Source organism: Odontesthes bonariensis, chromosome 20, assembly GCF_027942865.1.
Source record: "Odontesthes bonariensis isolate fOdoBon6 chromosome 20, fOdoBon6.hap1, whole genome shotgun sequence".
Taxonomy (NCBI): Eukaryota; Metazoa; Chordata; class Actinopteri; order Atheriniformes; family Atherinopsidae; genus Odontesthes; species Odontesthes bonariensis.
This window is the reverse complement of record NC_134525.1, coordinates 15,985,254-16,003,635: the sequence shown is the minus strand read 5'-3', so window position 1 is coordinate 16,003,635 and position 18,382 is coordinate 15,985,254. Positions and strand designations below refer to the sequence as shown.

General features: G+C 46.9%; 1 protein-coding gene across 5 annotated transcripts; it reads left to right on the top strand.

The window, feature by feature from the left end:
- The first annotated feature begins 4,282 nt into the window (after positions 1 to 4,282).
- Positions 4,283 to 18,171, top strand: oplah (5-oxoprolinase, ATP-hydrolysing). Of its 5 annotated transcripts, none has more exons than XM_075452699.1 (28): positions 4,283 to 4,419; positions 5,291 to 5,499; positions 5,909 to 6,100; positions 6,559 to 6,673; positions 7,499 to 7,622; positions 8,117 to 8,312; positions 8,450 to 8,615; positions 8,884 to 9,022; positions 10,234 to 10,301; positions 10,633 to 10,808; positions 10,913 to 11,053; positions 11,140 to 11,252; positions 11,394 to 11,564; positions 12,187 to 12,324; positions 12,500 to 12,638; positions 12,773 to 12,885; positions 13,795 to 13,946; positions 14,040 to 14,200; positions 14,305 to 14,406; positions 14,491 to 14,665; positions 15,207 to 15,391; positions 15,486 to 15,629; positions 15,780 to 15,914; positions 16,149 to 16,298; positions 16,422 to 16,579; positions 16,692 to 16,852; positions 17,015 to 17,112; positions 17,324 to 18,168. In XM_075452699.1, the coding sequence occupies exons 2-28, from the start codon at positions 5,329 to 5,331 to the stop codon at positions 17,474 to 17,476; spliced, it is 3,936 nt and encodes a 1,311-aa protein (XP_075308814.1). In that variant the 5' UTR covers positions 4,283 to 4,419; positions 5,291 to 5,328; the 3' UTR covers positions 17,477 to 18,168. The 5 variants fall into 5 exon arrangements, 4 of the variants coding, with proteins under 4 accessions (XP_075308814.1, XP_075308816.1, XP_075308817.1 ...); XM_075452700.1 differs by lacking the exon at positions 4,283 to 4,419 and adding an exon at positions 4,671 to 4,750; XM_075452701.1 differs by lacking the exons at positions 16,149 to 16,298; positions 16,422 to 16,579 and having other exon boundaries at positions 15,805 to 15,914; positions 17,324 to 18,171.
- Positions 18,172 to 18,382: the final 211 nt, after the last annotated feature.

Genomic DNA, 18,382 nt, shown 5'->3' with positions numbered 1-18,382 from the left:
TAGGGAGAGCGCCAGCCCTTATTCTTCACCCATTGTCCTTGTAACTAAGAAGGACGGCAGTCTTAGGCTTTGCGTTGATTATCGCCAGTTAAACTCCAAGACTTGGCGTGATGCCTACCCCCTCCCAAGGATAGAGGAGTCGCTGGATGCATTGTCAGGGGCCAAGTGGTTTTCCACATTAGACCTTGCAAGCGGTTACCATCAAGTCCCAATGGCAGAGAAGGACAAGTATAAAACCGCCTTTTGCACACCATTCGGCCTTTTTGAGTTCAATAGGATGGCATTCGGCCTCTGCAATGCACCCGGTACCTTCCAGCGCCTCATGGAGCGTATATTTGGGGACTGTCGCTACCAATCTGTTCTCCTGTATTTGGATGATGTCATCATATTTTCCTCCTCGGTCGAACAACACCTCGAACGGTTGGAAGAGGTGTTCAGGAGGCTGGAGGAGCAAGGACTGAAGGCTAAGCTATCCAAATGCAAATTCTTCCAACGTGAGGTGAGCTACCTGGGGCATGTCGTCTCTGCTGAGGGGGTATCCACTGATCCGTCAAAAATTGAAGTGGTGAAGGAGTGGAGGCGTCCAGGTCACCTCGCAGAGCTCCGGTCTTTCCTGGGCTTTGCGAGTTATTATCGCCGGTTCGTGGAGGGCTTTGCCAAACTTGCAGCCCCCTTACACCAGCTGGTGGGCAAGCTCAGTGGGGCTCGGCGGAAAGGGAAGACTCCACCTACCCCTCTGGGCAAGGCGTGGGATGACGCTTGTGAGACTGCCTTTCAGTCCCTGAAGAAGAAACTGACCTCTGCCCCTGTGTTGGCCTATGCTGACTTCCAGAAGCCCTTCATTCTGGAAGTGGACGCTAGCCATGGTGGGCTTGGGGCCATCTTGTCGCAGGAGCAAGGGGGAAAGGTCCGGCCAGTGGCGTTCGCCAGCCGTGGGCTCAAGCCGACAGAGAGGAACATGGAAAACTACAGCTCCATGAAGTTGGAACTCCTGGCAGTAAAGTGGGCAGTAACAGAGAAGTTCCGAGAATACCTGCTTGGGAACCAGTTCACCATCTTTACTGATAACAATCCCCTTAGTCATCTCCAGACGGCGAAACTGGGTGCACTCGAGCAACGATGGGCCTCACAACTTGCCTCTTTCGACTTTGTCCTCAAGTACCGCCCAGGGCGGTGCAATCAGAATGCCGACGCCCTGTCCAGGCAGTACTTGGAGCGGTTCGCCCTTGGTACTGCGGTACCAGAACTGGGTTCCTTGACTGAGAGATGCCAGCTTTCGGCTCTGGAGGGCCACTGTGAAGAGGTTACTGCCTTGCCAGGGCGCATGCCTCAAGATCTTCAGAGACTGCAGGAGACTGATCCAGTCATTGGTCCTGTCCGGTTGTACCATCAACAGGGGCAGTGGCCTTGTACTGAAGAACGTGAGTCACTGCCACAAGCCAGTCGAAGTCTTCTCCGTCAGTGGGACCGGCTGGTGGAGCGAGAAGGAGTGATGTACCGCTTTGTTCAGGCCTCGAGTGGTGGTCCGCAGGTGCTCCAACTGCTGCTGCCCCAATGCCTGAAGGAGGAGGTGCTGCGAAGTGTGCATGACGATCAGGGTCACCAAGGAGCAGAAAGGACCCTTCAACTCCTGCGAGCCCGCTGCTTTTGGCCGAACATGGCTCAAGATGTGGAGCAATGGTGCCAGAGGTGTCAGAGATGCGTGCTGGGGAAGGCAGTACTACCGAAGGTGCGGGCCTACTGGGGCACACTACAAGCGAGTAGGCCAAATGAAATCCTTGCCATGGACTTCACTTCCCTAGACCCGGCAAGCGATGGCAGAGAGAGTGTGCTTGTCCTTACTGACGTCTTCACAAAGTATGCGCAGGCCATCCCGACCCACGATCAGAAAGCGACCACCGTTGCCCGTATCCTGGTGCAGCAGTGGTTTCATAGATTCGGCCCGCCAGCGCGGATACATTCCGACCAAGGGCGGAACTTTGAGAGCCTTGTGATCAAGCAGCTCTGCCAAATGTACCGTATTCAGAAAAGCAGGACGACTCCGTACCACCCCCAAGGAAATGGTCAGTGCGAACGGTTCAACAGGACATTACATGACCTGTTACGCACATTACCAGTGGCAGAGAAGCGCCGGTGGCCCCAGCACCTGCCCCAGCTCACTTACGCCTACAACACCACCCCGCACCAGACCACTGGACACTCGCCATATTTCCTAATGTTTGGCCAGCACCCCAGACTGCCCGTGGACTTCCTTCTCGGGAACAACCGTGCATCTCATGAGCATGACAACCTGGAGGAGTGGATCCAAAAGCATCAGCAGAGCGTACATTTGACCCAAGAACATGTCAGGCAACGGGCTGCCGACCAGGCGCGAAGGCGGAATCAGGGCCATAACGACCAAGTGAACGATGCCGGGTTTCGGGAGGGCCAGCTGGTACTTCTGCGTAATCATGTTCAGGGCCGGAATAAGATCCAGGACCACTGGCATGCCAACACTTTCCAGGTGCTACGGAGAGCAGGGACTGTGTACACCGTGGCTCCATTGGGCGGGGGATCCTGCCGGCAGGTCCATCGGACTGAGTTAAGGGCCGTACCGGATGGGTGGCAGTCGGAACCAGATGGGCACATCCGACCCATGGCGCAGACCAAAGGCCAGCGCGTGGGAAGGAGCCCTTCTCCCACAGACGCAGACCCAACTGATGGTATGGTGGTTCTGTACAGTGAGGGGGGAGGCCAAGAGCACCCAGTTCCGATCAGACCCCCGGCCCTCGGAGAAGGGGAAGCCCTGGGAGTCCACGAGCCCATGTCTTGCACTGGAGCGGATCAAGCACAAGCCCTGCCCCCAGATGAGGTGCTTGGTCCACTGGAAGATGCGCCCTTGCCCTTGCGGCGTACAACCCGAGTCACAGCAGGCTGTCATTCCAATCCCCACCATCTCCCGCGGAGCTGTGTCGTAGCCGGTGGAGAGGGTGGTCCACAAGAGGAGGGCAACCTGGAGGAAGAGTAAGCTGTGATCGTCGGGCCGCCGATTCAATTGGGGGGGGTGAATGTAGCGTGTGGGATTGAGGGCGGAGTGGTTCGATCATTTGTTTTTCCTTTTTATTATTTTTTTGTTGGTTGTTTTCCAACCGCTTCCGGGGTATGCATTGTCAGAACACGAACGTGATTGGTCCGCAATTAAGGGCTGGCATCTAGATAGGGCACCTGGGGTCCTTGGGCAGGTAACATCCTCCTGTGTTAGCTGGGTGGCTGGCGGCGTTGGCGTGGCGTGTTTCACAATAAGGTATGCTGCAGTTTATCTTCCTTTTTTTTTACCGGGGACAGCCTTTGATGGGTGCATTGCTGAGCATTAAATGGTATTGTTTGGTTGGTCAAGGGAGAAGTAGCGGGAGCCTCTTTCCCTACGCTTGCGGCATTATTCATTATAAAATTGCTTGCGTTTGGCACGTCTGCTTGGGCATCTGTATGGGGTGCGGTAAGGTATGCTGCCGTTTTGGTTGCTGCCATGCTTTCTCGTTTGTAGGCTTGAACGTTCAGCAGTATAATGCTTTCTTGCTCTCTTGCTCTCTCTTTCTCTCTCTCTCTGCGTAACCAGTGTCGGCCTGAGTAGTGGGGTTGCCTATGGAGCCTTCCCAACACTTGTGTGTCCAATGAAATATAGCCACAGGTATGTTTTAAATGATGTCAGAAACAGTGTGGTGTTTTGATTACCCTGGTTTTCTCATTGGGTGTTACCACCACCGGGGGGGTGTTGGTAATTATGCAAAGGTGTGATTAATCAACTTCATAGTGAAGTTTTATTGACAACTTGGTATGATCTTGTGTTTTAAACGGGGGGATTAAAGTGTTGTATCAGTTCGGTAATGTTTCATTTGGTTTTTGTTTTTTTCTTTTCAGCATCAGAATCTGTGCGCAGTTCAGCTGCTGTTCTCTTGAGTTAATTTTGTGGAGGGTACGAGGTGTGTGTGTGCCTGCCACTAGCTGCTGCATTGTGGGTGTCACTCCCCCATGTTTGTCTATTTTTTTTGTTGTTCTCCTGTGAAACACTTCCTATGGAAAAAAGTATTTTTGATGAGTAATTTAATAAAAAGGTGTATTTTTATACTTCTCTAAATATCCTTGTCGTGTGGGTTTCTGACAGTGTTCCCCTTGATCTAAGAGTGTTAATCAAGGGGTGGCGTAGTCTACTGCGGGGGGGCGCTGCCGCTACATAGTCTATGGTAGGGGGCGCTACACTTGAATGGGGCGGAGTTAAAAACCTCCAGGCAGCTGCACCCAGAAACGGCTCCGGGTTCTTCGGTGCGATTTACGTCGGAACTGGGTTGGGCTGAGGGTGGAGGATCAAAGCGACGTCGGATTATCAAAGATTAACACCCTGCCAGTGCAGCAGCAGCAGCAGCAGCAGCAACGGATTGAGAGGTGAGTGAAATAATATCGGTGTTGTTTAGCTTCGTCGCCTCGGACCAGGCGCGTTGGTTTGCAGCCCCAGCGTGCAAACAGCCGCTGAACCCTGCTGGAGCCTCCAAGTGTTCAGTTTAGAGGTCGTGTCGATTGCATTAAACTGTCAGTGCACTCCTGCGGAATGCACGATCTCTCTGAGCAGTGGAGGGGGCGGCACTGTTAATCCTCTGTTTTCCTATGATGCCCTATTCCTTTAAAATAACACTTAAGCTGCCGTCCGTCTGCTGTGACGATGATTCATTGTGTATACATCCGTTTTGTTCCTTTGAATGATTTTACATTCTCTCAGGTCAGTGAAAATTAATGTATCCAGGTTATTTAATGTCACCAATGGACTGAATGCTGCGTGTTTTCTAGTCTTAAAATGTCTACTTATTTTATGCAGTGTGTGTGTGTCTTTGTAAAACAGAGTATCATATGTTTGAAAGGAAGGTTTTTTTAAGTCACAAGCAGAAGCCTGCCGTCTGATTCTTCATGCATCAAAGCGGTGAAACAGACATCTACAATATGTAGAGTTCATATCAGTGTCAACTCGCGTGTACACAAACTATATGGATGATCACAAAGTATGCCACTGGTTTTAGTTCCCTCAAAGCCTTTAATGGCATTTAGATGCAGGGGTTGAGTAGAATGTGTGTGAGCAAAGTGTTGGAATGTGTGTGTTTGCAGGCAAATGTCAAAACCAAACCAAACTTTGGGATGAGGTGTACAGGAGAGGGAAAGCAACAGAGAGCAAAGGGCTGACTTTGCCCTGTAAGCTTAGTAGTTGCCGATTAGAAATACAGACTGCGTGGCTGTAATGTTATCCACTCTTATTTCTCCCTCTTAGCTTCTCCAACTCCACTAGACTCAGAGGCAGCACCCATTATGGCTCAGAGTAAGGGGAAATTCGACTTCGCCATCGACCGCGGCGGCACCTTCACAGATGTGTTTGCCCGGCTGCCCGATGGTCGTGAGAGAGTCCTGAAACTGCTCTCCAGGGACCCTCAGAACTACAAAGACGCTCCCACCGAGGGGATCCGCAGGATCTTAGAGGAGGTAACACGAGGAGTGGATCAGTACATTTTTACACGTGTTTCTGCTTTCTGTAGTTAATGTTATATTACACATAGAGCTTTGCTGGATTAGAGATCACATGGCAAATGTCTTAAGAGTTATGCAGTTTGTAACTGGAAAGTAACTACAAACATACCGCTGTTTAGGACACCTCCCAACCAGCCAGTGTGATTTAAGTTTATTGTTCAATACATCTGTTGTAACTTGAAGTGCACCTTGGATAACATTTTTAACAGAGCTCTGCTTTATTACTTTGAGAATAAAATAGCTGTATGTGGACCTTTTTTAAGTCCACAGTAAAACGAAGCTCATATAATTCAGGCTGCAACTATCTCTGACTTTGACCCAAAGTATATGGGACATAATCCATAATGTATCCATTCTTTGGCAGGAAACCGGGCAGGCTTTTCCTCGCGATCGGCCTGTAGACACCTCTCCGATTGGCTGGATCAGAATGGGCACCACAGTGGCAACCAATGCACTGCTGGAAAGAGAAGGAGAAAGGACGGCACTTCTGGTCACGAAGGGATTCAAGGACTTGCTGCACATTGGCACACAGGCCCGGCCGAAGTTGTTTGATTTGGTCTGTAGGACTTGTTCTACTATTTGCACAGCCACAAACGCATTTCAGCAACTCGGCGTCAGTGCTGTGCGTCGTGTTTCTGAGCAGCTTTCATAGGAGAACCTCTGCCTCAGGGTTTAGTTATTAGTTTATGTTGCAGAGACTGGTGCCAGGTCCCGGAGTTTGCCCCCAGACCAGTTGTACTATTAACAGTTTAAGTGGCCACTCATCTATGAAGTTCTGAGAGGAGAAGAGCAAACGAAGGTGTTGGGCAGACACAACAGAAAGCTCTCTGTCCCATGAGCATAATGTTTTGGCACTTTCAGATTTCACGTCACACCCACGTCTACATTAACCTCCACTGTGTTCATTCCGCTGTGTTTTATCAGCGGCGAATGCTACTTGTCAGATGTCTTTTTTTTTTTTTCCTGTCCGTACACCTGCCGTGGTTTCACGTGGCACTTGCGTGTGGTTCACAGGAGGTCGCGGTGCCTGACGTGCTGTATGAGGAGGTCATAGAGGTGGACGAGCGAGTCGTCCTCCAGCAAGAGGACTGCGAGCTGCCCGGGAAGCATCCGAAACATTTGGTGACAGGTGTGAAACACCTTTGCTTTTAGTCTTCTGTTTTGGCTATAAAGAGGTTTTTTTTAATCCTTTTCCATCAGTGTGTTGTATAGTTGTTGTTTTTTTTTTTCACATCTAAAGGGTCTGCACAGTTGCCAAGCCCTGCGAAAAACGTGGGAATAGGTATTCTCCTCTACAGGACACGCTGCTCAGTAACTGCCTGAAACGTTTGTTCCACTTACAGGTGTCCTATGAATGAAAGTGAATCAGCTACACTGCTCACTTTTCCTCACCGTGGCTGATTAATATTACTTCGTATCAGGCTTATAAGGCATTGTTTGAGCAACAAGTCGATACAGTTTCCACCGTTTTCATTTTAGCAACTTTCTTTAGCATTAGCCAAATTCTGCTTTATGCCACCAACAACTGGAACACTTGTTTAGTTGTCAGTGACGGTTATACATGTAATGGGGCTTGAGATCTCATATTTACACTCAGTGGTTGAATTGAACGGAATAATCACTCATATGAATACATTTCGTTTTGGATTTGACTTGTTTTTTTTATTTCTGGTGTAGCCTGTTTAATAATTTTACTAATCTTTTTTATCTCCTGCCTTAAAGAGACAGGAGCTAAATTGGAGGTTTTCTAGTCAGAGAGTCACACTGTAGCAGTAGATAACATGTCAAAAAACACTATTTCCAACGTGCTCTGTACACTCTGTGTTCAATACAGCAAAGCCTAAATAAAGCACTTTTCAGTCACCGGCACACCAAGCGGCTCCGGATCCAAGCGTGCCACCAGTGTGCAGCATAGTTTGCATGAATCTGCGTGATCCGTGTTTGCATTTCTCAGGCAGGACATTGGAGACTCTGGAGGTGTGGAAGGACATCGATCTGGAGCAAGTGGAAAAAGACCTGAGAGGAGTTTTGTCCCGCGGCATCACCAGTCTGGCAGTCCTCCTGCTGCACTCATACACGTCAGTGCAAAGACCAGAGTTTCAAATTTAGTTAAGACCCCAATCTGAGCTCCTTTCTTCCAGTATCTTACTTTCCTTTCCAGGCAATGTCTCTAGATTCTTTCAACTTCTAACTTACTATTCACTTGTCATCTGATACGTGATTCTATAATTCCCACTCCCACTATCTCACTGTCTCTGTGGGAGTAGCACAGCATGTCAGTGGTGTCCAATAGCCTGCTCCTATTGTCTGGATAACCAACAAGATTTAGTGGGTGAAAGTTCATGTCCCCCCACCCTTTTTTTTTTTTTTTTTTTGCTCCTTGACTTCGGATGCACACACATTTGTTCTTTGAAATCCCTTCACCTGAAGAATACGTGTGTAGACCCTCTCGTTTCTGTAATCGATACCAATCAAAGAGCTTTAAGTAGATGCGTTCGTTGAAGAGGCAAACGTGATGCGTGCTGAATTGGTTGTTCCACTCAACCTCGTGTCTCTCTTTTTTCCGTCGCAGGTGGTCTGTTCATGAGGAGGCAGTGGGCTCCCTGGCGCGCAGTCTGGGCTTCACACAGGTGTCTCTCTCCAGCCAGGTCATGCCGATGGTGCGGGCGGTCCCTCGCGGCTACACTGTCTGCGCCGACGCCTACCTCACGCCTAAAATTCATCAGTATTTAAAAGGCTTCACCTCTGGCTTCAAGGGTGCCCTGAAGGTGTGTGTGTGTGTGTGTGTGTGTGTGTGTCCCACATCATATACAGTCTAAAGGGTCTAAATGTAGTCCAGTAGAACAGAGGACTGATTTTCCATGAAAAGTTCCATCTCAGCTTCTTATTTCCGTGTGTCCCTCAGGATGTGGATGTCTTGTTCATGCAGTCAGACGGAGGTCTGACCCCCATGGAGCAGTTTTGTGGTTCGCGGGCTGTTCTGTCTGGCCCCGCGGGGGGGGTGGTGGGATACGCCATCACTTCCTACAGCCAGATGGAGAAGAAGCCTGTAATTGGCTTTGACATGGGTGGTGAGTGTGTGGGAGGGGCTGATGAACTCCTGGAGCGGTGCAGCTTCCTGATATTGTTTTGCAGTTGTTTGTGTGCACGCTTGTTATCGTTTCTTTATTCCTTTCTGACACTTCTGGGGTTTATTACAAATCGCATAGATTGTATCAGGCGTTTTCACCAAATGTCTTAACATTTTCACATGTGACTTCTTTATTTTCTTTGTTTGTCGTCCCAGCGCGTCGTGCTTTCGTCCTGCTGACTCCGTCTGTCTTGTGTTTTCCCCTGCAGGAACCTCCACTGATGTGAGCCGATATGCAGGCCAGTATGAACACGTGTTTGAAGCCACCACAGCGGGGGTCACTCTGCAAGCTCCTCAGCTGGACATCAACACTGTCGCTGCAGGAGGAGGATCTCGACTTTTTTTCAGGTGAGTTTGCACGAGTAATGTCGCAGAATGTTGAGTTCATTCCGAAGTTTGGGAAAGATGGCGTTAAGATGACATTTTATGTATTTACAGAAACAGTCTTCTGTGATGTTTTTTGTGTATTTTGCTCCCAAGAAACCAACTTTCTTGTTATATTTCTTGTGCCTTTGAGCAATAGTTCTCCAGGCTTTCTGAATGCCTTTCAAAGTTTTACTTTGGACATTGGCTGCTTTTTCACAAATGTTCAGTCCAATCCTCCTATTTGTTAAGCATATAAAGGAACCAAACTCAAGGGACACTTTATTTCCATCAACCTGTCACAAAGACACATTTTTTAATTGCATCTGTGATAAATATCAGAAATAGCACAGTTTGACAGTATTTTTGCATCAAAAGAGCTATTCGTTGAAAACAGGGGATTTCTTGGCATGGTTTGCAGCGTGTCCTTAAAAATAAGGACAAAAGAAAAAGTGACTGGTCTAAGAAACTATCTACAGCAGATGAACGGTATCTGGAAGTGATGTCCTTTAGCAATGGGACAAAATTCCAGCAAAGACCTGACACAGACCCGTATCCGACTCTTCATTCGACCCATCTACTGTTTACTGAAGCCTCATCAGAAATGGTCACCATGGAAGGGTGGCTGTCAAGAAGCCATTTATAAGAAAGAGAAACGTGGACAAAAGGCTGAGGTGAGACAAATGACAGAAGACCTGAACATCACTCAAGAAGCCTGGAGAACTGTTCCTGAAGACTACCTAAATAAATTATAAGATAGCTTGTTTAAGAGGCTTCAGACTAAGTTGAAGAATGACGGTGCTCATACTAAATATTGTAATTTCGGGTTTATTAGAACTGTACAAACTCTGTTTGCCTTTAGTACAGTTGTATTTCCATTTATGTTTGCACAAGTTTCAAGAAACTGCTGCTTTTTTTTGGATATGAAATTAAATGAGGGGTGGCTCAAGACCTCCCACAGTACTGTAACTGTTATTTATGCCCACACCTGCACTGGATTATTAACCGTGGGCTGTGAAAGAATTACACGTATTAAAATGTAAAGTACCGTAAAGTCTGTAGGTTGTTCAAATGAGAAAAGCTTTAAAAAGATTCAAACTCTTAAATCTCGCTGTTTTTTTTCATTTTCCTTTTTTTTGTTTCCTATGACCTCCCTGCTTTCTCTGCATCCCTCTTTCTTCTTCCCCTCCTCCCAGATCAGGGATGTTTGTAGTTGGTCCAGAGTCTGCAGGTGCACATCCAGGACCGGCCTGCTACAGAAAAGGTGAAAGACCTGGTGACAGGCTTGAGCTTCTATTAATCTTTTACTTTAACCAGCTTGCTTCAGTTGTGCGTCTTTCGGCCCACAGCCTAGTAGATGAATAGCCGTACATTTCCATCCCACTTTTCCCACCCGCTGTGGGTTCATGTACTCTTCCAGTTATGTTCCTACAACTACAAGTTTCACCCTCAGTGCTGTCAGACAGAGAAACAACAAACACGGAGCTGGGATGTTTCAGTTATCCCATCTTTGTCTTTCTCATGCAAAGGTAGTCTTTAGATATGGAACAGACGCAACATAATGATGACTGTGGATCCTTGTGGAATTTTCGTAGGTGGCCCTCTGACTGTGACCGATGCTAACCTTGCCCTGGGTCGCCTCCTTCCTTCCTTCTTCCCAAAAATCTTTGGGCCAGCGGAGAACGAACCCTTGTGCTTGGAGGAAACCATGAAGCATTTCCACCGTCTCAATCAGGAGATCAACTGCTTCCTGTCCTCTAACCAATCACAGGCACCTATCTTTTCTGAAATGTACTTGAAAACTCTGAAGGTGATAAACGATGTGAAAGATAAAGTTGTTGTTTTTTTCTTTTCCTTCACGTTTTCGTTTCCAAGGCGGGGGAAAATGGGGCCAGCAACTCACAGAGCAGCATGTTGCCAAACAGCCAATCAAAGATGAGCGTGGAGGAGGTTGCCATGGGATTCATTCGTGTTGCCAATGAAGCCATGTGCCGACCAATTAGAGCTCTGACGCAGGTATTATTTTTGTTTTCCAACCGTATTTGTCTTCACATGTTTGAGTTTACACTTTTTAAACGACCCTTTGTTCTTCCCCTCCACAGGCCAAAGGTCACGATACGTCTCAACATGTGTTGGCATGTTTCGGGGGCGCAGGCGGCCAACATGCCTGCGCTATTGCCCGATCCCTGGGGATGAAGACGGTCTTTATACACAAGTAAGTTTGATAAGAGTGTGTGTGTGTGATTCACAAAGAGATGGATGTTGAGGTGTTGTTTCTGCAGGACAGCGAGGAAACGAGGAGTTTGTTGCCTATAACGGTGCACCGCACCTGAGTGCCTGTTTGTGCGGTTTGTAGGTACAGTGGGGTCCTGTCAGCCTACGGTTTGGCTCTGGCAGATGTTGTGGAGGAGGTGCAGGAGCCGTGCTCGCTGCGGTACGAGCAGCAGTCTTTCACCACGCTCGACCGCAGCGTGGAGCAGCTCTCCAAACGCTGCCACGATACACTCTGTGCACGCGGCTTCAGCAGGTCAGAGGCAACAAAAGCACCACATGGGCCGGGGTTTAGCTCGAGCATTTCGTGTTAATCTACTGTCACACAAGGATGTCCTCCTGTTCACGTTAATTACCCTGTTGACAGGTCTATTGACTGATGTGCATTTTAACAACAAATGAATCAACATTTGAGTCAGTCAAAATAAAAAATAAATAGAAAAGTACTACTAACACTGATAAAGTAGCTGATACAGCCACACAAGCACATCCCCTCAAACTTGAGGCTTATATATTCGAATCAAACAAGCCACATAAAACATTTGTACCTGTAGATGTATTAAATATATTTGAACTTCTCCCAGTTTTAGAAAGTGTAAAGTTTTTTTGTGACAGTTTGCACAATATTCTCCTCTCAACATTAGTAAATCATCTCCATTTTCTACCAGCAAAATGTGACCCACCTAAGTAAGAAATAAGAATCTCTTAATAGCCCTTCCTCCTGCCCCTCCTTCCCCACTCCTGTTAGATCAGTAATAAAAAAAATTTAAATACTACAATTTGACATGTGAGTTCATATTTGCTCAACAACCTTCAATCTTGTTGCCTTTGACTAAGCCAGCTGACTGAAACAGCCTTGTCATTCCTGTCTTCTTCAGCGGTCAGATAACCACTGAGGTTTTCCTCCACCTGCGTTACGAAGGCACCGACTGCGCTCTCATGGTTACTGCTGACGGTTACCCCAGCAACGCCCAGTCCTGTCGAGCTGGCGACTTCCGCAGTGCCTTCACCAAACGGTTTGCTGAGTGCATCCATTTTTTTTTTCTTAATGTTCACGCGTGGGTGGCTAAATGACTTCTGCTTACTCTGTGGTGCCTCTCCCCTGTACGTGTGTTTACACTGTGTTAGCAAACGCACCGTGAGGTTAATGGCTCGGTAAACTTAACTTAACTCTTTATCTGCTCGCTTCAGTTATCTGAAGGAGTTCGGCTTCACCATCCCCGACAGAGCCATCATGGTGGATGACATCAGAGTGAGGGGTTGTGGGAAATCTGGTATCAAGTCCGTGTATAAGCAAAAGATGGGACACAAACAAGCCAAACCTGTCACGGTAAACAAAGTCACAAAAGACTTAAACTCAACAAACTAATGTTGGGAATATTCTGTGCTGTCCATGAAACATTGATGTTTTGATGAAATGAAGCACTCATATTCACGCCACCTTATCTTTGCTTTTCTCTGTAGATGACCAAGTGTTACTTTGAGGGTGGTTACCTGGACACCAGTGTGTATCTGTGGGAGGAGCTGCCATGTGGTCATGGTATCCAAGGACCAGCCATCATCATTGACAAAAACAGGCAAAAACATTCTCAGCTTGCTACCATGGATAGCTCTCAGAATATTAAAGGTGATAGAGAATCAAAATCATCTTTTTCCCGTTTTTGGTGTTAGTTCTGAGTCTCCCCGCTGTGGGGAGTACACACGAAGTGCCAGCAAGTGTCAGAACCTCTGTTTCAAGTACTCCTCTTTTTTGAATTGCCTCCAGAAAATGGGCCAATCCTTTTTTGTGAAAAAGTGACGTCACTTTTTCAGCAATCGCCCCCCCACACCCAAATCCACAGCCACCCCCTTTCAGACACGCCCCTACGATCGTTACATATTCTTCCCCCGGAAAGCAATGTTCGCTATCAATGGCTTTTATTTATTTTTAACAGCATCCCCAGTACATACAACCGCCGACTTTTCCTTTGCTCTGCGCATTTCACGGAGTACAGTTTCGCAAACCTTGGACGATTCCGAGCAGGCTTCGGAGTACTTTCTTTTCAGTGAGAGCAAGGGTAGCCAATCAAGCAACGGCAACCGAATAGCGCCAACACCTACCTGCATTTCATAATGAGGTTGCCAGATAAGCTCTGAAACGACGCCAATAAGGGCAAACGACGCATTCTAAACCCAGCATAGTAACATAGCTGTTTCAGAGAGCCTTTTAGGGAGGTTCTGAGCCATTACAGACCCAACCAATTTTTTTTGGGCTACATATCACATCACAGAACAAGGATTAATGCCCCGTTCAACCTTTCTCTATCACCTTTAAGTATATTTCTGAGTGTGTGCTCCCTAAATGTATTTCAGTCTGTTAGAAATATTGGTTTTACTTTCCTGGGTTTGACTTTGGTTTGATGTACTTCGGCTGCAGATGGATTTAGCCTCTCCAAATATGTGTATTTATGTAAAATGTTGAGGTTTGTTTATCTTTCCTCCATCAGCACCATCCTGGTGGAACCGTGCTGTGAGGCCCGTCTGACAGAAGGGGGCGATGTTTGCATGACTGTAGGCTCGGACCCGCACACCGCGCTCGGCACTGAGCTCAACACTGTGCAGCTCTCCATCTTCTCCCACCGCTTCATGAGCATTGCAGGTATGCCACACATTAAAGGGGATGATTAGAAGTCTGTTACAAGCATTTACTTCCTATTTTATTTCCTTGAGTTTTTCCTGTCATCCACCACAGAGCAGATGGGCAGAGTCCTCCAGAGAACCTCCATCTCCACGAACATCAAGGAGCGTCTTGACTTCTCCTGTGCTGTGTTTGGGCCGGATGGAGGTCTGGTGTCCAATGCGCCCCACATTCCTGTCCACCTGGGAGCCATGCAAGAAACTGTGCAGTACCAGGTGACAGTCCTTTAGATGAGTGTTCCTGAGTGGTGCCATGTTGCTGGAGCAGAAAACAAACCAGAGTGATAACAAAGATGTTGTTTTTCCTCTTCTCTGTACAGATCAGATCGCTGGGGAACAAGCTGAAAGAGGGGGATGTGATTCTGAGTAACCACCCGTGTGCCGGTGGCAGCCATCTGCCAGATCTCACAGTCATCACACCGGTCAGCCCGCCTCTCTGTTTCTTTCGTTCCCTTTTCGTTTTGTTTCACTCCTCACCTTGATTCTTTGCACGTCCGTCCTCTCAGGTGTTCAGAAAAGGAGTCAGCAGCCCTGTGTTCTTCGTAGCCAGCAGGGGCCATCATGCTGACATCGGAGGCATCACTCCAGGCTCGATGCCCCCCCACTCCACCTCCCTTCAGCAGGAGGGGGCGGTCTTCATTTCCTTTAAGCTTGTAACCGGAGGGGTCTTCCAGGAAGAAGGTAAGGCAAGAGGAGGTGTGGCAGCAGTAATGAAAGAGCAAAGTTCCCCCAACCACAGCCAGTAATCACATTTCGGCCTCTCCCCACTTAATCCACAGTTAATCCACCTATAAGAAAACAATTGCTTAATATATTCAAAATGGGGACTTTTTCCCTTCATAACATATGGTCCAGTGTTTCCTGTGATAAAGGAGATAAGAATGGATGCACTGAAGAACCTTTCTTTAGCATTTAGATAATTCAGCCTGTTCTTATCTGTAGATATATTTTCAGGTCATTTAAGTCAGTTAGGAACCTTTCTAATTTAAAAAGAAAAAGAAAAAAGGGAAAAAGTATTTGAACAGACCCTCAACCTGAATGTGCTTTCCCACTTTTAATGATAATAGTAGAAAAGCAGAGAAAAAGCAGAGCTGTCATTAGTCCACGGGGTAAGATACAGTCCTTTTTTGTGACTTCAAGGATCCTGGAAGGATCCTATCTCTTTTTCTCTCTGTTTGCATCTGGCTTCCTCTTTTGCCTCTTCTACTTCTCCCCATATCAGCTGTTACTGACGCCCTTATGGCTCCGGCCCAGTACCCGGGCTGCTCTGGGACTCGTAATCTCCACGACAACCTGTCAGACCTGCGGGCTCAGGTGGCAGCCAATCGGAGAGGTAGCCAGCTGGTGGGAGAGTTGATTGACAGCTATGGTCTAGCAGTGGTTCAGGCCTACATGGGGTACATCCAGGTAATAATGCTGCATCCAAAAACTTTGTGTTTCCAAACAAGCAGGGGTGTTAACTTTTGCAGTGTAACAGCAGCCTCTGTGTGACTTGTTTCAGAGTAACGCTGAGCTGGCAGTGAGGGACATGCTGAGAGACTTTGCGCGGCGGCGGCAACAGACTGGCTCCTTGGAGGTAGAGGCGGAGGATTTTATGGATGATGGAACGCCAATCAGATTGTTGGTTCGGATTAATGAAAAAGAGGTGAGGGGGGAGCATCTCGAGAGCATAATCCTAATTGCGGAACAGCTTGAAAACTCAGGCTATAAATCGCTGCAGACTTCTATTGTCTAAAAAACCGGTCACTTCTGAGACTGTGCATTCAATTAAATGAATAAACCTCCATCATTACAGGGCAGTGCGGTGTTTGACTTCACAGGGACGGGGACAGAAGTGTGGGGGAACTGCAATGCTCCGCGAGCCATCACCCTGTCTGCTCTCATCTACTGCCTGCGCTGCATGGTCGGACAGGACATTCCCCTCAATCAGGTGAAAACAGGGATTTTTTTTTTTTTGAGAGCTCCCTGTTGACTCGGAATACTTGAAAAGCTTTGATTGTGTGTTTTTGGGAGGCATAAGCACTCGGCTGCTTATTGTCAAAATCAGAGCAGTGTGCTTTAATGCCTGCACAGAGAACTGTAATCATGAATTAAATTGCATTTTAATCGTCCATGGGTTGTTGGGTTTTTTTTAAGCTTTTTTTGTTTGTTTTGGCTCAATCAGGGTTGTCTCACACCAATCAAAGTCATTGTCCCCGCCGGCTGCATCCTCCAGCCTTCCCAGGATGCAGCTGTTGTCGGGGGCAATGTGCTCACATCCCAGAGAGTGGTAGATGTCATCTTTAAGGCATTTGAGGTGTGCGCTGCCTCACAGGTAAGAAGACATCATGTGTTTAATGTTTTTCCTTTTTTCTCATACAAACGTTTTTTTTTTTTTTGGGTCATGCTTCATTGTGTATCTTAACTTTTTTTTGCTGGTTTATCCATCTTCTGTTAGGGTTGCATGAACAACATTTCATTTGGCAGTGAAAAAGTTGGTTATTATGAGACCGTTGCCGGGGGAGCTGGGGCAGGGCCTGGCTGGAACGGGCGGAGTGGAGTGCACAGTCACATGACCAACACCCGCATCACTGATCCAGAAATATTAGAGAAGAGGTGGGATGAATTTCAGTAGAGGAAATTGGAAGTCTGGATGAGTTGTACCCAGTTATAATAAATAATATGTATATTTTCTCATGCTACTGTTCTGTATGTTGCTTCTCTCCAGGTATCCAGTGATTTTAGAGCAGTTCTCTCTGTGGCCTGGCTCAGGTGGTGCAGGGAAGTACCGCGGTGGAGACGGTGTGATTCGTAAACTCCTGTTCAGAAACAAGGTTGTTCTGTCTGTACTGACAGAGAGGCGAGCCACCCGCCCCTATGGCCTAAAGGGTAATCTCTGAATCCTCTTTTAAGGTGTCCTTGACATTTTCATTCATTTTTTTGTCTTTTCAATCGACTCATTTGTTGGGTTTTGTCGTGACACTTAGCCCAGTTGCTCAGCTGTCCCTTTCTGTCTTCAAACGTGTCTTCCCCTCTTTCTCTTGTGGTCAGGGGGGGAGGATGGAGCGTCAGGGTTGAACCTGCTCCACAGAGCCGATAGCCGGGTCATCAACTTGGGAGCCAAGACCAGTGTCAGCCTTCAGCCAGGGGTAAGACTGTAACACTGTTACACTATAGTGCCCCTGTGTTGTTGCCTCACATTCCAGTCCAATCAATATAGTTAAATGTCTCACTGTTTTTCATGTTCTATTGTGAATTTATTGTGAAGTTGTTTACATCCCAAACAGTGTCCCAACTGTTTTTTAGACAAATTTAAGACAAATCTTTAAATCAAACTATAAAATAGTTCTCCCCCTACAGGACATGTTCTGCCTCTACACCCCTGGAGGAGGTGGCTATGGGAGAGGGGATGAGGCAAGCACTACACCTCAGAGCAAGCGGAGGCGCTTGAATGAAACATTCCCCGAGAGGGGGAGCGTCTTTGAATACCGAATGGCGCAAGAAGGAGTGTGAGGGGGGAAAAAAATGAGAAAGAATTGAAGGACAGGCCAGAGGAATGCAGGCAGGATAGGAGGCAGGCTTTTTGTCCAACATGCAACAATTCTAACAATTAGAATTATTAAATATTAATCGGTGACAGCGACAGTTTCAGCTTTATACTGTGAGAACTAAAGAGGGCACTTAGTAAAAGTTAGAAGAGAAAAATGTCTATTTTTTTGTTTGTTTTTACCTCAACACAACTAGAACAAAATGTTCTTCAGTTGTACTGGTCTGCAGTATCTGTGAGTAACATACAGTGGATTATGGAACAACCGCGACAAAAGCTAAAAGATGCCCGATTGACATGAATTTTACTCAGTTACATTTAATATTCAATGTTAGTTGGAATAATCATTTTTTACACTAACTGAAGAGGTTTTGTTGTACCATTTTAATCAAGTATATTACACTGTATATATAGAATCCCTGTGTTTGTCATATTAGGTCATACAAAGTGTGTATTTCTCTTCTCTGGATTCATCTGCTCTGAATTCCTCGTTTTTTTTTTAGTCCGTATCAAAAACTCCAGTGAAACTGTCTTAAGATAAAGCCACTCATGTGAAGCAGCTGCTGATCCGTCTCAACTGAGCAACCACCCATCATCACAGTGTTTGATGTGGCCTCTTGTTTATCTTCTCTTTTAAAGAGACAGACAAATAAACCACATTTCTGCTGTTTTTCCGCTATTAGACTGTCCACCTCTTTGTCATCTTTCACAGTCAACAGTCATTTCGGTGGCCATTTTTGTGCTTGGGATGGGAGGGCCAATCTGTCAAGTCTTTACAGACAAATGGGTAAAAACTGGGATTTAGTTTTATGGGAAAGTTTTTGTATCATATTATCGAATATTGGGTGAAGTAGTTTTGCCTTAAATGTCAA